This window comes from Lissotriton vulgaris, chromosome 1_1, assembly GCF_964263255.1.
Source record: "Lissotriton vulgaris chromosome 1_1, aLisVul1.2, whole genome shotgun sequence".
Classification (NCBI taxonomy): Eukaryota; Metazoa; Chordata; class Amphibia; order Caudata; family Salamandridae; genus Lissotriton; species Lissotriton vulgaris.
The window spans coordinates 724,692,854-724,712,193 of record NC_141685.1 but is presented as its reverse complement, the minus strand read 5'-3'; the positions used below and the strand labels follow the sequence as shown (position 1 = coordinate 724,712,193).

At 43.8% G+C, this 19,340-nt stretch overlaps 1 protein-coding gene across 1 annotated transcript in view; it reads right to left on the bottom strand.

Moving 5' to 3' along the window:
• LOC147747716 (coagulation factor XIII B chain-like) overlaps positions 1-19,340 on the bottom strand; it is a 444,785-nt gene that overhangs the window by 101,456 nt on the left and 323,989 nt on the right. Inside the window, exons 9-10 of the mRNA XM_086926046.1 lie at positions 18,159-18,329; positions 12,018-12,194 (exon numbers count right to left, since the gene is read on the bottom strand). Of these exons, the coding sequence (XP_086782172.1) occupies positions 12,018-12,194; positions 18,159-18,329 (348 nt within the window). The remainder of the gene's footprint in view (positions 1-12,017; positions 12,195-18,158; positions 18,330-19,340) is intronic.

The following is a 19,340-nucleotide window of genomic DNA, read 5'->3' as shown; positions in this document are numbered from 1 at the left end:
CGAGGTGGGTCGGGGTGTCCACCAGTTGCTTGAGTCCGAGGTTGTCGAGCAGGGTGGAGGTAGCGTTGTCGTTGTTTTTCTCGAGGTGAAAGTTCAGGTCTCCTAGGAGGATGTATTCTGGTGAGGCTAGGGCGTGCAGGCTGATGACGTATGCGATAGTTTCGCTGAATCGTGTGGGGGTCTGTAGATGAGCGTTCCTCTGAGGGTGGTCTGGGGGTCGGTGTGGATTTGGAAGTGTAGGTGTTCGGCAGTGGGGACGATGTCTTCGGCGTTGGACATGATGTTGATGATGTTCCTGTAGATGATGGCGACTCCTCCTCCCGTTTTGTTGGTGCGGATCTTCCGGGTGATTTTGTAGCCGTCTGGGATGGCTATGGCGATGTCGGGGGCTGAGGAGGCGTTCATCCAGGTTTCCGTGACGAAGGCGACACCTGGTGCTGATGTGTCGAGGAGGTCCCAGAGTTCGATGGCATGCTCGTGAACAGAGTGAGTGTTGAGGGGGATGCACTTCAGGTGGTTGTTGTTGGTGTTTGGTTTGGTGGGCGGGGTTGAAGGCAGGTGAATTTGCAGGCTAGACAGGTGAAGGGTCCATGGGTGCGCTTAGGGGGTGGCTTGGTAGCAGGCGGTTGGACATCCAGTGTTGAGTGTGATGAGGGTGGCGGTGTTGTATATTAGTCGGGTGTCCTGGTGTTGGTGGGGGCCAGGGGTTCTGGTGCTGGGCGCAGTCCAGGCGTGGACGGGCGTAGACGTGCTTGTCTTTGGTGCGCCTTCGGCGCACAAATGGCGCGCCCGCTGCGCTTCTGCGCGGCGTCCTCCATAAATGGCGAAGTGGGAGAAAGGAGCTGCTGGGAGCGGGGTGGCCAATAGGTGACAGAGGGAGCGTGGCACAGAAGAAAAAAGGGGCGGGGCCACAGGGGAGTAGCGGCGGGAAGCGGGGAGCGCGGGGGCACAGAAGCGGGAAAAACAGTCATGGAGAAACATAAAATATACTGGCAACAGGCAATAAACAGGGCACAATGCAAGTAAAACACTGGGTGCAGTCAACAGCAATACTCAAAAATACGGGTGTAGCACCGAACTCGCAGCAGCAGCGGTGAAGGGCAGGAGTCCTGGTCACCCACGGGGAGCCGTGTGGTGTGTGGAGCGACCGGCCCTGCGAGCAGGGTCAAGGGTCACCCTATAGTCAGACTATAGTTAATTTAACTGAATGTCATTGGAATAGGAATTAATGTGTTCAGTAACACAGATAGACATATAGGCATCAAAGGTGCAAAAGAAAATGAAGTCACAGAGATTTTGTTTCATTGATTTTATTACAACTATTTTAAGAATTAAAACACTAAATAAACGGAGCCATTTTGTTACCTTCATTCTTGTGACCGACGGACTGATCATTTCACGGTTACACTTTAATACTCATGTTCTAGAGAGGGGAAATGGATCCACTACTAAGGTTTCAAAAGTGATCTGGGTTGATCCTGTTCCAAATATAATTTTCTGATGTAGCTCTGACATAGCCTTTTTGCTAAGTGATGGATATTATAGCCAGTAGAAATAGTGCTGGTTCCAAGATGAAATATACAAAATAAAGACACAATGAAGAGTGAGATATTTGGACCTGGTTGTGATCAGTATTTGTGAGCACTCATCAGGCACCGAAAAAATGGTAGCCCTGCCTAATTATTTTGACATCTTTAACCAAAGAATCCTATGACCTACACTATACTCCAACCATCTACCCCAATGTGAATTTTATGATTGTCTTTGCTACAGATCTATATGGAGTAATTAATATTGTGTTATTGTTGACAATTCAATTTCTTCTCATCCTGATTGTATTACTTACATATATACGAGTTATTTTAACTCAGTGGTTTATTAATATGCTGTGATATTACAACATAATGATAATTTTTTTAATAATACTGCACTCTCTGATCTATACATTGTAATTGCCTTTTGGTTTTATATCTATTAATCATTGTCCTGTCCTCTTGATGGCCCCCCTCCTTATAGCAATGGTTTAAAGTTCGATCTCTTGTGCCATTTAATACTTGGCATTCCCTCTTTCCTATTCCTATTACCCTTCCTTTTCTTTTTTCTTTTCTTTTACTCTCATCTTTCCCTTCAACAACTTACATGACGTAAACTCAGCTTTAAGCATCTAGGCCCTTCTTGATTAACACTTATCATTTAAATTTTTGGTCAATCCATTGATCATATAGTTACTGTTATAGATCAGGAATTCCCCTCCTACCTTTCACTCACTCCCCCACCCCTCCCACTTTCCTAATTTGTCTTCTCTTTTTATTTTATTTCCTCTTCTCTTCTTTTATTTTCAAATCTTTTAACAAAATCCTCACAAATTTTTTGATATATTTTGACATATTTTGACATTTATATTAACCACTTACCACTGATTATTTTCCTTTCTTTGTTTGATATGGTTATCTCACATCCCCTTCTAGTAGTATCTTGGAATGTTCATGGATTAACACATTATATCAAACGGAAAAAAGTACTATCTTATTTACAATCAAAACATGTGGATATAATTTTTCTTCAGGAAACTCATCTCAACACTAAAAAATCTCAAAAAACTACGCAGAGATTGGGTGGGAAAGGGGATCCATAGCACTATAAGAGGAGGAGATGATCCTGAAGCACAACCTCCTCATAAATGTGAAGTTCCGATTCTTATACATAAATTTATTCTGGTGACACTGTTAAAAACCTGAACAGATTTGGAGGGTCGGTATGTCTTTACCAAATTAAGAATTGGTGAAACTCACATTTGCATTGGTTTATTTTACTCTCCGACTGGAGGGCAAAAGTCATTCCTTCTTCAGTTGAACCGCCTTCTAACTGAGATAGGAACTTCACAATTCCTTATTGGTGGAGACAGGAATTTAGTGAGAGATCCAGTTCTGGACAAAACAGGTCCTTTAGACAATGCTAATGCGGCAGATAGAGCTTTGATGAACAAAATATTGGCAGAAAACGGTTTGTTAGATCACCAGCGCCTAACTCATCCTGCAGATATAGAATATACCTTCATTTTGCCCACTCATGGTACACTTTCTCGTCTTGATTATTGTGTTGTCTCTCAAAATGTGGTGCATTTGACAGAGAAATCTCATATTTCAGAGGCAGCACTTTCTGATTACTCTCCAGTCCTTCTTTCACTGGAAATCGGATTAGCCAGACCGGGACGCAAGCCCTGGTGTACAAATATACATCGCTATTGACCTCCTAAGGGGAAAATTTCTATTACAATCTTATCCCCAAGAGCACATGTGCATCAACCAGGGATCCGTTAATTTGAGTAGAACCTTATGGGCAGCAGCAAAAGCTACTATGCGCGGCCAGCTCATGAGAGATGCTGCACAAGCTTATAGACAAAATGCTGCCAGACAGAAAGAATTGGAACCAGATATAGCGTCCTATACTCGTTTATACACAAATGATCCTTACTGATTGTAAATCTTTGGAAAAAGCTTGTGTGGCCCTAAACAATCTTTTTACCTCTAAAGCAGAGTATGCTCTGCAAAGAATGAAAGGGAGACATTATGAACAGGGGGACAAAGAAGGGAGGTTATTATCAGCACAGCTATGGCCATACCTCTATCTCTCCCTCCGTCTCTCTGTCTCCCTCCCTCTCTCTGTCTCTCTCTCACTCTCTCCCTCTCTCTCTCCCTCTCTCTCTCTGTCTCCCTCTGTCTCACTCACTCTGTCTCTCTCTCTCTGTCTCCTTCCCTCTTTCTCCCTCCCTCTCCCTCCCTCTGTCTCCCTCTGTCTGTCTACCTCCCTCTGTCTCCCTCTATCTGTCTCGCTTCCTTTGTCTCTCTCCCTCTGTCGCCCTCCTCCATCTGTCTCTCTCCCTCTGTCTCCTTCTGTCTTTCTCCCTCTCTCTGTCTATCTCCCTCTGTTTGTCGCCCTCTATCTCCCTCTCTCTGTCTCCCTCTGTCTGCTTCCCTCTGTCTCCATCCCTCTTTCTCCCTCCCTCTGACTCCATCTCTCTGTCTCCCTCTCTCTTGGTCTCCCTCCCTCTGTCTGTCTCCATCTGCCTCCCTCTGTCTTTCTCCCTCCCTCTGTCTCCCTCTATCTGTCTCCCTTCCTCTGTCTACCTCTGCCTGTCTCCCTCCCCCTGTCTGTCTCCCTCCCTCTATCTGTTTGTCTCCCTCTGTCTCTCTCTCTTGGTCTCCCTCCTTCGGTCTCTCTCTGTCTGTCTCCCTCCCTTTGTCACCCTCCCTCAGTCGCCATCCTCCCTCTGTGGCCCTCCTCCCTCTGTTGCCCTCCTTCCTCTGTCGCCCTCATCCCTCTGCCTGTCTCCCTCTGTCTTTCACCCTCTCTCTGTCTCCCTCTGTCTGCCTCCCTCCCTCTGTCTCCCTCCCTCTGTCGCCCACTGTCTGTTGCCCTCTATCTCTGTCCCTCTGTCTCTCTCTCTGTCTCCCTCTGTCTGACTCCCTCTGTCTCCCACTCTCTGTCTCCCTCTCTCCGTTTCTCTCTGTCCTTCTCTTGGTCTGTTTCTCTCTCCTTCTCTCTCTCTGTCTCCCTCTGTTTGATTCTGTCTCACTCCCTATGCTCCCCACCCTGTCTCCCTCCCTCTGCCCCCCTCCCTGTCTCCCTCGGTCTGTCTCCCTGCCTCTGTCTTCTTCTCTCTGAGTCTCCCTCCCTCTGTCTGTCTCTGTATGTCTCTGTCTGTCTCTCTCCCTCTGTCTCCCACTATTTGTCTCCCCCGTCTGTTTCCCTCTCTGTCTCCATCCCTCTGTCTCCCTCCCTCTGTCTCCGTCCCTCACTCTCCCTCCCTCTGTCTCCCTCCCTCTGTCTCCTTCCCTCTGTCTCCCTCTGTCTCCCTCTGTCTCCCTCCATCTGCCTCCCTCCCTCTCTGTCTCCCTCTCTATCTCTCTGTCTCCCTCTCTCTCTGTCGGCCTCAGTTTCCCGCCCTCTGTCCCCCTCCCTTTGACCCCTCCCTCTGTCTCCCTCCCTCTCAGTCTCCCTCCTTCTCGGTCTCCCTCTCACTCGGTCTCCCTCTCTCTCAGTCTCCCTCCCTCTCTGTCTCCCTCCCTCTCTGTCTCCCTCCCTCTCTCTGTCTCCATCTGTTTCCCTCCCTCGCTCTCCCTCCCTCTGTGTCCCTCCCTCTGTCTCGCTCCCTCTCTGTCTCCCTCTTTCTCTCTCTGTCTCCCTCTCTCTCTCTGTCTCCATCTGTTTCCCTCCCTCGCTCTCCCCCCTCTGTCTCCCTCCATGTCTCCCTCCCTCTGTCTCTCTCCCTCTGTCTCTCTCCCTCTGTCGCCCTCCTCCCTCTGTCTGTCTCCCTCTGTCTCTGTCTGTCCCCCTCTGTCTCCGTCTATCTCCGTCCCTCTAACTCCCTCCATCTCTCTCTCCCTCTGTCTCCCTCTGTCTGTCTCTGTCTCTGTCTCCCTCTCTCTCTCTGTCTCCCTATGTCTGCATCTGTCTCCCTCCATTTGTCCCCCTCCCTCTGTCCCCCTCCCTGTCTCCCTCCTCTGTTTGCCTCCCTCTCTCTCCCTCCCTCTGTCACTTTCCCTCTGTCTCCCTCTGTCTGTCACCCTCTGTCACCCCCCCAGCTTCCCAGGCACACACAGCCTCAACCGAGTACTTCACAGGTCTTTAAAAGATTATTTCCATGTTAATGAGGCTTTTTTTGTTGTTATTCACCTCTTAGCGCCCCTACATCTCCTCTCTGACTATCGCTGGAATCGCCCGGCCCCCATGGAGCAGAGTCTCTCGGAGTCCGCGCTGCTGCAGCGGTGTTTGCTGACACTCTTTAAAAATAAAAAAAATAAAACACAGGTACAATGTCTGCAAGGAAGGCTTGCCGGGCCGCTGTCGGCCCGCGGGCCGTACTTTGAGTACCTGTGATCTATACAGTACTTTCTATATAAATTTTATCTATTTCTATATGAGCGTCCTTTCCTACTATTCTTTCTTATTCCCCTTCTCCCCCCGATTACGCAACAATACCAATGGGACCGTAACCGTAATATTTATTATTTAATATTTTTGCTATCTTATACCTTTCTTGGAAAATAGGTGATAATGTCATAGTAAATGATTTAATATACTTCATTTTTCTTCCCAATGAGGCCTGGTCCTTTCCCTTCCTTTTTCCTTTAGGCTAGCTTATACTTTCTAGAGAGCGGTAAGTATACACCCAGAATTGTAAGTTACTGTATTTGCTCTATAAATAACATTAAAGCATACACAGTTTCAACTTATTGTGAAATATTAACACACATAAGGCATATTTAGTCCCTATTTTATTATTCATATTTAGCCAATAATGTTTTAAATATGTCAGTGCTTGACAGTGATTTATTGGAGATTTTTTCATTAGTTATGTTTCCCAATTATAAATCACAGTTCTTTAACTCTTTGCTGTAGGTCAGTCCTGATGTTATCGTTATTGAAATATGTATATTTATTAATTCTTAGACTTTCTTGTTTTGCTCCCCTTTTCTCCTCCCTTCCTTCCTTTGGGCTCAGAACCTCTTTACTTCTTTTATATTTATATATTTATGTATCTTTTTTTTTTTTCAACCATTAAGAGGCTTAAGTCACATCTACTTTTATTAATCTATTTGCTTATTTATTGTTAGATGTGACTGAAGTCGATGTTTTATGATGTAATCTTTATGCAAAAGTCTCAATAAAAAAATTACAACACAAAAAAAGTGGGACAAGATAGACAAATAAAGTTTAGGATCTCTGAACTCAGAATTTAACAACACATCTTTTAGTAAATATGTTTTTAAAATTGTTTGTTTGAAAATGCCACTTTTAAAAAGTAGGCATTTTCTTGCCTAACCATTCCGTTTGCCTCTCCCTGTTGACTGTCTGGTTATGGAGTGACAGGGGGTGAGTATCTGCATTCACTGTAGACAGCCACTGGGGGGTTTTAGGTATGCCTGGCCCTTCCTGGATGACTCAGATTTGAGCTGAATAGACCTTGGCTGAATTTTAGAGTACTGTTTGGAGATTTCCTTGTAACCGAATAGGGACTGTCTCCCGTGTCGTGTGCGATGATGGAGTCTGCTTTGTTGAAGATGTGGTGGGGACAGGGGTCGGTTGGTGAACCTGAATGGACGGAGTTCATTAAGCGGATGGTGTCTTCAGTGGTGATTGGGTTCCAGGCGCTAAGGTTGTTAGAGAGCGGTTTAGGTTCGGAGGTGGGTGAGGTGGACTGTTCTTTGGAAATGTTCTTAAAGCTGTTATGTATGTCGGCGATTTTGTTGTAGAAGAATGAGGATCGCAGAGGTCTTGGGAGGGAGTAATGTCGTTTGAGGCTGTGGTGGGGTTGGTAAATTCTTTGACTATGTTGAAAAGTTCCTTGCTGTTATGGGTGTTGTTGTCGAGTCGATCCTTGAATGCTGATTTCTTGGTGGATCGGATCAATTGGTGGTGTTTGCGGGTGGTTGCCTTGAAGGTGGTCAGGTTGTCAGTGGTTGGGTTTTTTCTCCATGTTTTCTCGAGAGTACGGCATAGTTTCTTGGATTTCATAAGGTCATCGTTGAACCAGGGGGCCTTTTTGCTACCCTGTTTGGTGTGGTGGTTTTTCAAGGGTGCTAATTCGTCAACGCTGTGAGTGATCCATTGTTTAAGTTTGGTGGCAGCTTTGTTTGGGTCCGATGAGAGGGCGGGAGGGGTTTGGTTGAGCGATGTGAGGAGTTGGTCGGTGGTGATTTTGTTCCAGTTTCTTCGAGGAATAGGTTGTGGGGGGTTGTGGATCGTGGTAGTTTTGTCGTTGAAGTGAACACAGCTGTGGTCCGTCCAATGGAGAGCTGTGGTGTGATCGAAGGAGATGTGTTTGCAGGAGGTGAAGCGTATGTCCGGCTACATGGGTGGGGGTGTCAATGAGTTGTTTGAGTCCGAGATTGGCCAGGTTGTCCAGAAGGGTGGTGGTGTTGTTGTCGTTTTTCTTTTCTAGGTGGAAGTTGAAGTCTCCCACTAGAATGTAGTTCTCGGAGGGGAGGGCATGTGGGCTGATGAAATCAGTGATGTCTTCGCTGAACTGTTTACGGGTTCCTGGTGGTCTGTAGATGAGGGTGCCTCTAAGTGTGGTCCTGGGGTCGGTGTGGATCTGGAAGTGATGGTGTTCGGCGGTTACAAGGTTATTGTCGAAGCTGGTCGTGATTCTGATGGTGTTCTTATGGACGATGGCGATGCCTCCTCCTGTTTGGTTGGTGCAATCTTTTTGGATGATCTTGTAAGCGTCCAGGATGGCTATGGCGATGTCGGGTGCTGATGATGCGTTCATCCAGGTTTCTGTAAGGAAGGCGATGTCCGGTGACGCAGTGTCGAGTAGGTCCCAGAGTTCAGTGGCGTGTCTGTGGACCGAGCGGGTGTTCAACAGGATGCACTTCAGGTGGTTAGAGTCGGAGCTGTGTTTGGAGTTCGTGCATTTGGTGTGGGTCTTGATGCAGGCGAACTTGCAGGAGTGGCAGGCGAAGGGACCGTGGGAACGTCCTGGGGCAGCTTCGTAGCATTGTGGTGTGCGTCCGGGGTTAAGGGCTAAGAGGGTGGCGGCGTCATACGTTATGCGGGAGGAGTGCGGTTTGCGGGGACCAAGGGGTCTGGCGCTGGGCGTGGTCCAGGTGTGGACGGGTGTAGACGGGCTTACCTTTGGCGCACCTTCAGCGTGCATGGGGCGCGACCGCTGCGCGTGAACGCTACGCGCAGAGGCATCTGTCATATGTGGATAGTGGGAGGGGAGGGGCGAAGGAGGATCAGCTGGGAGGCGGTAGCGGGGCGGAGATCCGGGCAAGGGAGGCACCACAATAACAACAAAATGGCCGCAGGCCGAAAACGAAACCTTAATGGTACACAGACAACGCGATGTCAATGGCAGTGGCACATGTACATTCAAGCACAAAATGTTTCTACAGGTAGCACATCAAATTTCTCTAATCTTAAACAAGCGCTCTATGGCAATCTAGCGCTGAGGTCTAATTGTGGTATGCAGTATAATTACAATGGATTCACGAAGCAAAAGCAATGTGCAGCACAGATCGTGGGCAGACAGAAAGTCAGGCACTCTAGCGCTGCAATGATAGCAGAGACGAGGAGGCAGGCAATACTCTAGCGCTACAATACCAGGCTTCTTGTGGGTCAGGGAGCTGCGTGTGGAGCGGCCGCTGCTGATGGATTCAGGGCGAGTACAGCAGGGAAGGAAATTTGGCAGGATCCTCTTACTCGCAGTCCAGAGGGCACCTCTAGGAATCCTTCAACAGCATCTGCTTCGAAGCCCCGCCAGTGAACGGAGAGACGCTGCATCACTTTCCCCTCAGACTGGATACGACGCATCACTTCTCCTGCGTGCAGCAGAATTGTTGCATCGCCTGCCACCATGGTCTCAGGAACTGACACATCTCTTTGGCTGTTTGGCCTTGTGAATTTTGTCGAATCCACAGGTACTTTGTGAGAAATCAAGCATCCATAGTTTTCAATGAACCTAGTTGCCTGAAACATTTATTACATGAATGTTGGATTTTTGTCGTTTTGGTCTTGTTGAGTTTAGATAAAGATTTTTATTTTAATAAACTGGTGTGGTGTCCATTTGTGGTGTTATCACTGTATTACTGTGTGTTTTGAGTACAAACACTTTATACGTTGCCTTTGGGATAAGCTTGTCTGCTCGTGCCAAGCTACCAAGGTGGTAAGCAGGGGTTATCTAAAGTGTGTATCCCCCTTGCCCTGACTAGAAGCAAGAGTCCTTATTTGAACAAAGGTATCTACCTCTGCCAACTAAAGAACACCATTTCGAATGCTGGCAGCGGTGTGCAAAGAGTTGTACAGGGTGGGAAGGGCACTCAAAACATGAGAGGGATGGGGTGGTTGTGAGCACTGCCAGTTTTTCCAGTTTATCTGAAAGGCAAGTATTGTTTGCACCTCCACAAAGTGATATTGATGTTGTCTCTCTTTTTTTTCTACCCATAGTTTAAACAATATGGCCAGATTTCCCAGTCAAAGGGCTAAGCAACCTTGAATACTACAAGATATGATAATGATGACATATTGAGTACACTAAAGAGCAAAATTCTAAGCCACAGTTGAGCTCTCGTGTTTTCCTTTTTAAGTCGAGCCTTCGCAGGGCATGCGCTGCAAAGGAAAAGGACCTTTTCCCAGGGCTTAGGCTTTTCAGCCAAGCATGTGCACATGTTCCATTGCCTTCAATGGCAACGCGTGCAATTGGGAGATTCACTTGCAGGAGCGCGCGGCCCATATGGTCGCTATTATAGCTCCATAAGTGAATCCCTCCCTCCTGCTGCCCCGAGAGCGTTTTTTTTTCAGTCAGAGGGACTGATATGGCCGCTGCACCTAGATCTCCTATAACAGTAGGAAAGCAGACGGCAGTGCCTTCGGACTACAGGTATGAAGATCTTGGGAGGTCGGGCACTAACAGGAAAAAGTAGGTAGAACTCTGCAGAAAACAAGAATGGTTAAACCAGGAGAGGACCCCATACCTATAAACACGTCTTTTCTGCACACAAATGTGAAAGAATGTCTTTCCTGCAGGGGTGTACCATCGCAGGGGCAGAACAGAGGGATGGTTTTAGTTGGGAACCTATGGCATATTTAATACCTCAAAACTAACTAATGTGCCCGAAAAACTAACATCCAAAATGTAATCCCTTTCAGCGAAGCTGTGAACACTTTAGCCACAACGAAGTTCAAACAGAGCTTTATCTTAAATTGTTAATATTTACAAAGCACTTTGGTTGAAATGCTTCCTAAAGAAAAGCATGTCCCTTCGCAGTGAACAGTGCTACTTAACCTGCAATTTTTTTGCTCGCTTATAATTGACAAGCTCCTGTTGCGAATGTTGATTCAAACTGCATTGCGACTTCAAGCGCTCCAAGTTCACAAGGCGCTATTCATTCACATTCAACACGCGTCTCTATGTCACAGTAGGTGCTGCGCACATACCGGATCTCTTGCCCTTCGCAGTCCTGTCTGTAGCACGTCTGTTTCCACGGCTTGCTTAACCAATTTTAGCCAAAAGTGTTACTTGCAGGCATCACCAAGAATTTGTGGATCCTTTTTTACTGTCTCAAACCTAAGATTGCTTGTATGCAGTTTGTGTTTAGATACACTTTTAAATCAATGTTTGTTTCCCTGGAAAGTTCTCTAGTTGGCAAACCACGATAGAACTGGGTACGTAACTCAGACGAACAATATATCAGACAGTTAATGCATCTGCTGTAGAATACGGTGACTCAACCCATCATCCTTCTAAGGAAAACAAAACAAGCATTGGCATAGCCAATAGGTCACGCTTTTGGGACCTTATAAGTATTTAGTTAGGCAGCACAATATCCTTAGTGCAACAACATCAATTGTTGCATGGCTAAACACTGATAAGGTCCCAAAGGCAAGACCTATAGGCTATGCCAATGCTCATTATACATCAGGGGCCTAAAAGTTGTGCCCTGGTGCAAGTGTATATTTCTTGTATTTACCTTAGGTATCAAAATGACTGTGCCGTTTACTCTTCACAAAGGCTAGACCCATAATGTCGTCTTAGAGATTCCGTAGTCCTTAAGCTTATATACAACAAACACACTTACCTTCATCATGGAACACAGGTGTAACTTACATATTTTATGGTGCCACTGGAAGTGAAGTTCCTGTAGGCAATTGTGAAGTAACACTAATTTTGTCAAAGCTCAGAACTATGATGTACACATGAGTAAGCTGGTCCTTTAGAACAGGCAGTGGATAGTGCTCTGATACTCTGCTTGGTGATGTTACTGGTGTTTCTCCCCCGTCTTTTATGAAAGGGGAATATGTAATGCACCTGTTGCATAGATTCAGAGATAAGTCCCCCACACTAGAACAGACAAAGCTATAACCTGCTCAGAATGGATATTGAATTTCTCTCCATTCCTGGGGCAGTTCTTAAAGCAGAGTTCACATTTGTAATAGCCTGTCTCGCAGCATATGGGCTTTGCAACAAATCTAGCAGAGTACATTTAATCATATAAAACATATCAACATACTTAGGCATACAGGTGGTTCCGTCCATCGACTCTCTTCACATGTTACATAGGATAGCTTTTGGAAAACAAATTCTTGTTTGCATCTGTATGTGACTCTTTCACCAGACTGATAACTTTGCTTTGGTCTGTCTACAAATTCTCCATCTCTAATAGGTGGTGCAGCACCGCATGAAGTAACTGGAAAATACAATGTACATGTGTTTGACACATTAGGTTAACAATCAACAGCTAGTCTCATGATATACAAACATGCTTGAATCACATGAAGGGGTGTTTTGCATTTAACAACAAAATCTAGATGAGCCATATGTACACTTTTATGGATACAAGTCACAGTGGGATGAAGTTCACCAAAAAGCTGCCATGCACTACAGCACATATGAAGTATCCTAGTCCAAAACGGAAAAAAAGGAAAACAAGCAACCTACTCAGACAGCTTGGATGTATGTTGTTACAACGCATGCCATTACGACGCAACTTTTACAACGCAAGTTGTTACAATGACTTGCGTTGGGGGCGCTGGATAGTGAATAGTTTAATTTACTATTCCAACTCCAGTCCCCGTGGATAGTAGGGAAGGTGTTGGATAGTAATGAAACTATTCCCTATCCTAGAGCGCCTTCCAGCGCAATTAGTTCTCTCCCAGTCCCCGAACAAGTGCCGGGGCCAGGCTGTCTTTACCCTGCTTTCTTATACTATATGTAGAAAACGTTTTCAGGCTGTAAATGTAGCAGGAGTGCGGATCCTCTACCCCAATCTGTGAAGTGCAGACCATCTCCCGGGAGAGTGTTGTGAGTGATGATCCCCGATTTGAAGGAGAGCGCCACCTTTTGAAGAGTGGGCTATTACACCTATGTGATAGGAGGGGTCTATCTATGAAGAGCGGGATGTCACCCCTGTGAGCACTGTGTTAGATGACCCGGTATGCCTGGTATGCCAGGAGGGGGGCCACTAATAAAAGCAGGCTGATATCCATTGGAGCCCAGAGTTCAGCAACATGATGTGCCTGGAGGAGGATGAAGACAAGACTCTTGCCTATAAAGGAGCTGAAGTTGGTGACCCTCGAGAGCCTGTAGGGAGGCACTGTGGAGAAAAGGCTATTGCTCTTAGTCAGCTTGATAAGCATGCTGTAAAGCACCCTTACTGATTACTGCTGGAGGGGCAAGAAGCCGTTGCAAACTGACACAGACTGTATCAGGACTGAGCAGACCCAATGTATTCCTGGAAAAAGTCTGCAAGATGTTGTGGACTCTCAGGAAAGGAAGTTTGGCGCTCACAAAGGACCACCTTGCTTCTTCAGGTATCTCTGGCTGCTTCTGGACTGTCCTGAGCCATGCGGGCCACAGAGGACTTGCACAAACTTAGTGCTGAGGTGCTGGTGAGCTCCTAATGCAAAGTACAACACTTTGGGGTGCATTGGTCTAGCATGGGGCGCAAGTGGAAGTAGCCCCTATAATTTGAATGGGAAACAAACACCTCTACCATAAAGGATAGAAGGGCTTAGAAATTTCGCCCAATATAGCTCTAACATGCTTTCAGTAAAGGGTCTGTGAGGAATATTTATTGTGTCAAAAATGCCTTGTGTGTTTACATTAAGTATGCTTTTTCCATAAAAGCTAGTATTTGACCTGATAAACAACGTCTTCCTGTTACTGTTCGTATGTTGGGAAAAATCCTCTGTATGCTTAACATTTGGCTCCCTCTGAGGATCCTTTGACTGCTCGACGCATGCTACCACATAGATTAACAAGCTGGACGGGGTACTATTTGGCCCAGTTACTCAAGAGCCATAGCAGGTCAGCACTGGACCAATAGGAGAAAAAGGCCTCAGCCCCAAGTTTGGACCCAATGCCTCCTCCTTGTGTCACCGTCTTCTGAAAGAGTTTTTCTGACACCCTCTTTTCAATTTGAATCCACTTAACAGATTTTTTAACAACTTTCTATGAAGGAATTGAGGTGGATTTGTGTTTGTGTATTTGAATAAATGCCTTGTAAGTGCATTTTACGGTGTTGTTGTGGAATGCAATGCAGTGGTAAATGTCATTGAAGTGGAGTCATAAGGGAATATTACTGTGTGGGTGTATTGTATGCGTGTTGTATGGTGTCAGGCAGTGTAGTAGTGAACTCCATCCATTAACTTGTATCATTTCCTATCATTTGATTTACACATGGTCCCTTGACTTTTATGATTCTGAGTTTCAATGGCATACTTCCACTATAGAGAGTCAACCGACTTGCAAGATTCATTCAGGATCGAGGCCCTCTATGTCGTGGCCAGTAGGCTGTGGAATTCCTTGCATCTCTACCTGTGAGCCCGCTCCTCTTTCCTGGCATTTAGGAAACAATTACAACGTTTCACATTAAAGGCCTCTATCTCCACTTTTTTAGCAGATGGGAATATAACATGATATTACAAAACATAACATAAAATATGAATGATGTTGTACCAGAATTTAGAACTCAGACACTGGATTACCTTTAAATATAGTTCCATTCACAAACAAAATAAAATATGCTGATGGAACAATCCAATGTAACTTATTGACAAAAAACTAGGGGCCAGATGTAGGAAAATCGTATTTACCGATTCATAAATACCGAATTTTATCGATTCGGTATTTATGAATCGGTAAGTATAAAGGTGTGAGATGTAGGAAAATTTGGTAATTGAATTACCGAATCTGTAAAAATCGGTATTTACCGAATCAGTAAATACCGATTCGGTAATGCCATTGATTCCTATGGGCATTGAAGCCCATAGAAATCAATGGGCATTACCAAATCGGTATTTACCGATTCGGTAAATACCGATTCCAGCAAGGGTGCAGGGGGTGTCACTTTGACACCCTCTAGCACCCCAAAGACGGGCATGTGAGCCATGTGGCACACAGACATGCCCTAAGGGCATGTCTGTCTGTCACATGGCTAGGTGTGCATGCACACATGTGCATGCACACCTGGATTCGGTATTTTACCCCCCAATTGGATTGGGTGGTAAAATACCGAATCTGTAAGGCCTGTGGCACTCTCAGGAGTGCCACCTACATTTGGATATACTGATTTGGTAAAAATACCGATTCGGTATTTTACAGAATCGGTAAATTTACTGATTCGGTAAATTTACCGATTCGGTAAAATATATGCCCCTACATCTGAAAACCCAAATACCGGTCGGTAACGGCCGAATTCGTCCGTTACCGACCGGTATTTTGGCTCCTACATCTGGGCCCTAAATTGCTTGTGCCAATGGGCCTCAAAGAAATTCAGTCTCCAAGGCATTATCTGCATGATGCTCACGTCAATACTTTCCGTAACCTTAAATCCACATTTTAAAGTAAACCCATTAAGCTTTTGCACTGCTTAAAGAGTCACTTATGATTCATCTCTTATACTCTACTGATATCCCCAAACTTTGCTGTCCTAATAACTTGAGGTCATACAGTTGCTTGAAAGATTTATAGACGACAAGAACTTTTCAACAATGCCTACATTATGATTTCAATGTTTGCCTCCCATTATTGAGACCTGCTTTAAGACTGAGAACATTTGAACTGTTAGATGGTGTGTCTGCCAGCTAATGTTGATCACCTTCATTTTCTTCATATCACAGATGTATCCTAATTTGAAATATTTGACTTGTTAAATTATTCTTAATTAGGTTTTAAATGCTTACCCTTGTCTTTCAAAATTACCTTCCCTGCTCCCTCTTCCTGCCACCCCCTCTTCACCACGTGGTTTCAATGTGTCCCCAGAAAGAAAATGCAGTTGTGGCACTCTTTTAAAAGTGCATCACAGAGTTGTCTACTATCCATATTTGTGTCTGATGTACTTTAGATTCAAGCTGAATAGCTTAGTAAAAATGGTTTAAAAAGTTGAATTAGTAGACAAAAATAATTGCTTTGATCAAAGAATTTGTTTGTCCTCTCTGGGTAGCCAGGATTGTGAGTTTACATGCATCATCTATTGAAACCATATGTACTTGCATTCTGAATTAGAAAGCTAAGAGTCTTTCATACATATATAGCATGACTTTTGCAAAATAAAGGAAAACAGAGCCTTACCATGGAAAAAGGAACAGAATTGAAGGGCCCGATTAACAAAAGTAATCGGAGACAAAATCATAACTTTACGACTTTCGGTATTCACAGAAGGCATTTACGAGTACTAAAGTTAGGATTTTGTCTAAGTTAAACTTATGTTTTGGTCCTACGTTAAACTTAAGACGAACTTAAGTTTAACTGAGACTAAAGCCTAGTCATAAAGTTAGGATTTTGTCTCAGTTAAACTTAAGTTTGTCTTACGTTTAATTTAAGACCAAAATTTAAGATTAACTGAGAAAAAAATCCTAACTTTAGTACTCCTAAATGCCTTCTGTGAATACCCAAAGTCGTACAGTTAGGATTTTGTATCAGATTACTTTTGTGAATCGGACCCGAAGAGTTTAACTAATTTATTTTTAAAAGCATTGATCAGACAAGCCATACTCAGTATGACTCTTGACCTAGCGATATCTTGGAAAACAGCCAAAGGATGTTGATGCATTAAGAGTTTAATGCTTGGCAAGTGATCGTGCAGGCAACCGGGTCTCCACATGAAGTATTTTGAGATTTTGGTCTGGTGCCTCTGTTGTCTCAAATATGGTTACAGACGGGTTACACAGCTGCATCCTTCTAAGAAAAAGCAATATTTCAAGAGATCTGTTATGGTATTCACCTGAAGGGGACCAGGCGGAGGTTACTGGCTCAATTGACAAATTATTTTTGACATTATTGCCTAGCAAAGAGTATTTCAAGCAAAGCAGAATAAATTATACTGGTCCCAAATATATTTGCATATTGATAATCTGGTTTCACCTAAATTACTTAGATTTTCGGTTGGAAAAAAGATCTAAAAGCACACCTTTTTGGTACAGCATTGAGTTCAGAGTTCGATTTATATATTCCCTCTAATTTACGTTATTCCATGGGTTTTGATGTACCAATATTGAAATTGATTTTGGTCATGGCTCTATGAAGCAATGAAGCAAGTTTAACATTTCCACTGCTATTTCCTTTGAATTCTCTATTTCGTTTTTCCCATTTACATGATCTGTTTTAGCATTTGAAGTGTCCTTTGCATCCTTTAAATTACATTATGATATTCTGATTCTGGTGACCTGCAAGGTGTTAGGTCTCAATGGGGATTCCCTAGCCTGTTAAGAGAGTCAAAGTCATATAAAAAACTGTGGGGAGAGGTGTAATAATGAGTTAGCACAAACTTGAGACTGTGGTCTTATTGATGTGTGCATCCTGCTTTGGAGCCTATTATGGTGGTTTATAGAGTTGATATGTATGGTTAAATGCAGCAAAGACCATAGGTTTATTTAAATAGCTAAATCAGGATGTTTGGAAGGTGCTGACCGGTCTTGGAAATTCGACATTTAAGGGACTCTGTTCAATCAATCAGGTGACTTCATAGTTGATTGTGAACTTGAAATACGCATAATGCTCAGGAATTTCTTTAAGATCACTCTTTGAGACATATTGCATTAAAGACATAGGGCAAGTAATGGGCCACCTTTATGCTATTGGAAAAAAAATCAGTTTGGATCAATTTCAGTAGTTAAAGCAATGAATTGGCTGTTTCCCTCCATTTGGAAGTAAAGATAAAGTGAGCATTTTGGAAAACATGGTGTCCTTGACGAGAGATGTTAAGATAAGTTGCAGAAGCCTGTCGATGTATGACAGCTGCTTTTGTCAGAAATTTCAGTTAAAGCGTTGCAAAAGATTTAGAGGACAAGGAGGAATTGACAGATGTTAGAGATGCTTGTGAGAATGTTTTTGCTTCATGGACAATCATTTTTCCCAGGGTGTTAGGGAATAGTATCTTCTATAAGTTCTACCAGCTAAATTTGCTGTTGGTAAAAAAAAACTTAAAAAAAATAGTCACAATACTCATAATTGTTGTAGAATTTGGTCACAACCGTAATATGAAAAATCTCCATATTGCCTTCATTGTTGACAGAAAACTACAATTGTTGTGGGTTTAGCAGTCAGATTAATGTTTAATGAGCTATGAAAGAACCACACACAATATCCGTATGAATACTCTATAAAATGTCAATATTTATCAAACCTTCTCCATATCAGAACAAATACTTACAAACGCAATTCGGAGGAAAACGCCACTTTCCCTTTAAACACTGTGTTTGTGTTTCTGAAATCAGTTTATATCCAGAGTCACATATAAAATTTACTGTGGCTCCTGAGACATAATGTGTCCTCAATTCTACTACTGAGCCATTGTCGATGGATGGCACGTTGCACGGGCTTTCTACAAAAAAAGGAAATATTGTTAATATTAAAAAAAACGCGATTGACGAGTTCACCTTCCAATTTAATATGTATTAACTGTAATTATGTAAACATGATAAGCTGATTTGGTACAACAATTTATTAATTTGCACATAATACATCACAAACAATCCTAAAGAGCCAAATATCCTGCTATTAAGGCAATATTGATATTTGGGTCAAAGGGCAGTTCAAACACACAGCCCGTTGTACATTTGAGTGTTTCAGTACGATAGAATAAATTAAAATAGTAAATGCACAAAAACTCATTTCATTAGCTCCATGTGGTTAACAACTTCAATTATGATAGATGTGCAACTCTCAGATTTAAATCAGCTTTTTCTGCCTGTTTATATTTTCCCCCCAGTTCTGTTGGTTACTCAAAGGAAAACTCCTGCACTTTAGCTTGAGATGCATCTGTGGTTTCCCTGCCACTCACCATAAGATATGAACCAGCCCCTACCCCAATGCAGCCTACATTGATCTGAATGCCATGAAAACTATGGGCTTCATTACAAAAAGCCCAGTAATTATGGGGGGAGAGGAGTGTTCGTGGCTTAGTTAATGATTCCATCAGTTTTAATATTTCCCGTGCCCCACCTCAGCTAAAAAGTATCACAAGTTTGCAGGCCTGCAAATAGGATATATATGGGTCTTGGAATTACCAGATCCACTTGAGCGTCTGGTTCCCTGATTCTGGCTCTTTTACATGCACATCTCCCACCTGTTTCCAACAAATGACAAATATTAAAAGTAATGCAATGGATTTTACAGAGGCCCTTCAGATTAAATCTTGGACTCAGGTGGAATGGTATTTCCTACAAAGATAATGAGTGCCCATCAGTTTCAAAATAGTGCAGTTTCTTATTGAACTGGCCCAATTTTTCCCAGTTTTTCGAGTCTTGACATTTTTGATAATGCATTCTCCTACACATTTTATAATATAACACATGTAAGCATATAATGATGATTTTACTAATCAAAATAATGA